The sequence below is a fragment of the Dermacentor albipictus genome, chromosome 3, assembly GCF_038994185.2.
Source record: "Dermacentor albipictus isolate Rhodes 1998 colony chromosome 3, USDA_Dalb.pri_finalv2, whole genome shotgun sequence".
Lineage (NCBI taxonomy): Eukaryota > Metazoa > Arthropoda > Arachnida > Ixodida > Ixodidae > Dermacentor > Dermacentor albipictus.
In genome coordinates this window covers 137,121,405-137,125,480 of record NC_091823.1, presented here as the reverse complement: position 1 = coordinate 137,125,480, position 4,076 = coordinate 137,121,405, and the positions used below count along the sequence as shown (strand labels likewise).

Here is a 4,076-nt window from a genome sequence, read left to right as displayed (position 1 = left end):
AGGCACACCATCAATGAAATGAACCAGCTATTTTTGATGTTAAAGTTGCGCTACCAAAGACTGCGATACAGTCACGAGAAACGAGATTCCGCTATTAAATCTTATAATGTATACACATTGGAAATTTAGAGCGAACAACAATGCGTAGAATCACATCACATAAATGCAAGCGTTAAAACAACGTCTAAATATGGTGAAATTATCATACAGAAAAATAGTTTACTGCCTTTAAAGTATTTGAAGATCCAAACAGTAATTGTAGCTTTTCTAAAGTTTGCGAGCTATCTTCTGAGGTCGTCAATATTTCTACGGGATAGTAATATTAGAAACAGTTGAGGTGCGCCGATCAAACTGTGCATCCGGAAGCTCCTCGGCTATCACCATGAGTGATCATGCATCGATAAAGACAGCGAATGCAGAGTTTGCTGCACGCGAATGGAATTTTCAACACTCCTGGCTACCACCCCGGGCACGTGACACCGCGAGTCAGCTTTTGTCTCGGTTGGGCAGGAGCTCACATAAGGCCAGCCAGCTTGCGATGTATACAAGCATACCGAACCCTGATTTTAAGCCTTTTCGGATTTTTTTTTTTCATTGCCTTTGTTTGTGCTGAGCTATTGCGTTCTGTTCGCTAGAGCGACATATATAGCGACAGCTGCCACCGAAAGCAAATCTCCCTAAGTAGTGCCGGCGTATAGACATTACTCGAAGTTCTGCGCAGCAATTAAAATCAAGCAGGTCGTACTGAAAGGTGGCAGCCGAATACTTAAGGCCGACGCAGTGAGCCTGCACAAGGGGAAGGCACAAAAATCGAATGCGAAGAACAGTGCGCAGGCGCGACGCAGTAACGCCTACAAAGCACATGAGCGTACTGAAAACAGAAAGCCTGTTCAGCATAAAACCAGTGAAAAAAAGTCCTTTATTTCGCTAGATGAAGCTAAAAAGAGTCATGCGAATGATTTTATGAGAGCGCGGAAAATTAAGAGGATCAGCACATAGTGCCGCAAGGTGCCTACGCACGTTCCCCGCGGATACGTCGTGCAAGTTGTACATCTTTGGGCATTATGGTGACGCGTTTGGCGTGAATTGCACACAAGTTGCAGTCTTCGAAGAGGCCGACAAGGTACGCTTCCGAGGCTTCTTGCATGGCCTGAACGGCGGAACTCTGAAACCGCAGGTCAGTCTTGAAGTCCTGCGCTATTTCACGAACCAAGCGCTGAAAGGGTAGCTTGCGGATCAGCAAATCAGTCGACTTCTGGTACCGCCGAATTTCACGAAGAGCCACTGTGCCTGCAGAAAACGCAAGGAAAGAAGAAAGAACGGGCTATAGCAACACAAGGCAACTTGAAATAAGAATACAGACTATGACTGACGCCATGCAGTGCGGCTAGTTCTTGTGTGCAAAAAGGAGCGCAATTTCGAGCACGGGATAAGACAGACTGGAAGAAAACATCAAACATTGAAGCACTCTACGATTCACTCTTAAATGGCGTCCGCCCTTTCTGAGCTTATCTTCTCGCACAGAAATAATCGTCGCCGGTCCTTCTTGTGTTTTCTTTCACGAAAGCTCTGCCCTCGTTACCTTCCTGTCAAAAATACAATGCCACGTTCATAGCGCACATGCACTTCGCGACTTTGATGTATTACGGGGGTGCAGATCGTTAATGTGAAACCATCCACGTTGACGTATCGCCAATGTAGTTGTCCCACTCTACGCTTCAGTGCAAATTAAAGTAGTGAGCTTAAAGCATACCATCGAACTTACCAGGCCTATAGCGATGCGGTTTCTTTATGCCTCCAGTCGCTGGAGCGGACTTCCGAGCTGCCTTCGTGGCCAGCTGCTTGCGAGGTGCCTTTCCACCAGTTGACTTGCGCGCAGTCTGCTTGGTCCTAGCCATGGCGTGCTGTGGCGTACTGTGGGTGATCCGCTAACCGAATGCGATTGAATGCCAAGTTTTCGACCCTTTTATGGACTCGACACGAGCCTGCGCACTCGGCGGAGAACGTAACGTCAGCATGAGTCCAATGTATTATCGGAACAGTTCAGACCACTTCGGTTTGTAATTTCGGTACAATCGGTGAGCCACCCCTGATAAGAACGGTTTATCCCGTTTCGTGCGCAGCAGAATGCACCCCACATTCTTCTACAAGACTCGTGACGGAACGACGACGTACGGCGCTGTAAGCTAAGCGTGCATCACTTCTTAACATCGTGAAAACTAAATATACGGTAAACACGATAAAGATTGTGGCGTGGCCAAACGATTGTTGTTATTCCGGTTAGGGTTCACGAGTCGGGTGAAGCAGTATACAAGCGTCATTCTGGCCAAAAAACTTAAATTTTGGTGTCTAATATTTAACATTTGGTTACGAGGAATCCTGCAGTGAAAGGGATTGGGAATAACTTCGACAGCAAGGGGTTCTTTAACATTTCCCTAAATAAGGTACACCACCCCGTTTTTCACTTGTGCACATCAGTCTTTTTTTCACAACAATGTTCATAGATAAAGATATCAGTAAAACCATTGGCTCACTGATTGTCTCACTAAGTATTATACCATTCTTCCGTAACGGTTTATGGGGCTGGCAGGACTTGCATCAAATTAACGAAGATACTCTGTGCAATCAACGACCCATCGAGGTTGATTAGTGGCTATGGTGTTAGGCGGCTAAGGACGACGTCGCGGGATTGAATCCTGGCCAGAGCGACCACATATCGATGGGTCGAAATGCGAAAACACCCGCGTATTTAGATTTAGGTGCGCGTTCAAGAACCCCAGGTAATCCAACTTTACGGAGTGCCCCACTACGGCATGCCTCATAATCAAATTGGGGGTTTGGCATATAAAACTCCAATCTTAATATAATCCCAATCATAAGAAAATCTAAATCTCTGTGCAGTCAACGGGGTTTTCCATGCTGTCTAATTTGCATAAGCCCCGGTACAAGATCTGTTGCTACAGTGGGCGAGCGCCTCATTTTTCTGCGTGGTTCCTTGTGTATCTTCGGAATCGTCTCCAACATGACGCTTAAGGGGACAGGGTAGGTCCTATTCTAGCCATGCATTTTAGGCTATGTTCGTGACCCTTTTTCTCGTGATCTGCTGGGGTTAGAACATTAATCTTGGTGGCATTGTAATCAGCAATGCTAGGTAGTGTTACTGAACTAGGATTATTTCTTTTTAGAGATTAGATTTTTTGTTTTCATTTTTTTACAGGACCCACCTAATTTTAGAGCCAAAATCTGCAGTAAATAGCCTGTAAACAAAAATCCCCTGCAAGAACATTTAAAATCCTAGTTCAGTAGACTTTCTGTAATGTTTGCTCAATATCTGGGAAATGTTATCGCCCTAGCGCTTGTAGTTTCTGAAAAAAAGGGTCAAATGCAGCAAAATTTGGTGTTCTGAGATAATTGGCTTTGAAGTGGAAGAAAAAGCTTTATTGCAATGGAGGACTATAGAAACAAATTCTGGCGCATTTTTTCAATAGCCACCAGCCTGGTAGTCCCCTCCATCGTCAACACTTCTTTTCTGTGCTAGCTGCCTTGTTTTCCGGGCCTCCTTAGTTACCAGTCGTGTAGCCCTCTCTGCAAAGTACAGTCGCCGCCGGTCAACTTCGCGCAACCACTGGACTGTGAACCGTCCTGGAGAAACTCCGAATGACCTCAAAATGTCGCCTCGAGCAACGCTACGGTCATTAAAAATTTAGCACAGCATCCATTGTCACTATTTTCAGCGTCTTGAGGCCAAGAAAGACATTCTTCGGAGCCCGCTCCCATACAACCTTGTTGAACGCCTCATTCGCGTTCTGAGTTTTTCCGTGGAGACATTTCTGGAGATTCTCAGGATTTCAGAGCTGCTGAAACACCGGCGTTCTGCTTCGAGCGTTCCACCGAGCGCGAAAGCTTCGATGCAGACGCTCACGTGGTGGCCGCAGCGCCCACTCCTGGATTGTGTTGCGGAGAATTGGCGTCATTGGAGGTCGACTTATGCCGGTTTCCGTGGAAGAGAGGTTTTTCAAAGTACTTCTTTGGCTTCGTCATTGCATTAATGCTAAATAACCAGCACCAAAGTTTAA

The 4,076-nt window shown here is 46.0% G+C and overlaps 1 protein-coding gene across 1 annotated transcript; it reads right to left on the bottom strand.

Annotated features, from left to right (window-relative positions):
* Positions 1-900: 900 nt before the first annotated feature.
* On the bottom strand, positions 901-1,929 carry LOC139057926 (histone H3-like). The gene is made up of 2 exons (XM_070536730.1): positions 1,766-1,929; positions 901-1,290 (listed from the first exon to the last, which is right to left on the bottom strand). Exons 1-2 carry the CDS (start codon positions 1,896-1,898, stop codon positions 1,013-1,015), a joined length of 411 nt encoding a protein of 136 aa, XP_070392831.1. The 5' UTR covers positions 1,899-1,929; the 3' UTR covers positions 901-1,012.
* Positions 1,930-4,076: the final 2,147 nt, after the last annotated feature.

Bases quoted from the DNA above. Each gene is read 5' to 3' on its own strand.
- LOC139057926 (XM_070536730.1), bottom strand. From the start codon at position 1,898: ATGGCTAGGACCAAGCAGACTGCGCGCAAGTCAACTGGTGGAAAGGCA. The intron at 1,291-1,765 runs GTAAGTTCGATG...CGTTTTCTGCAG, and splicing joins ACCGCATCGCTATAGGCCTG to GCACAGTGGCTCTTCGTGAA.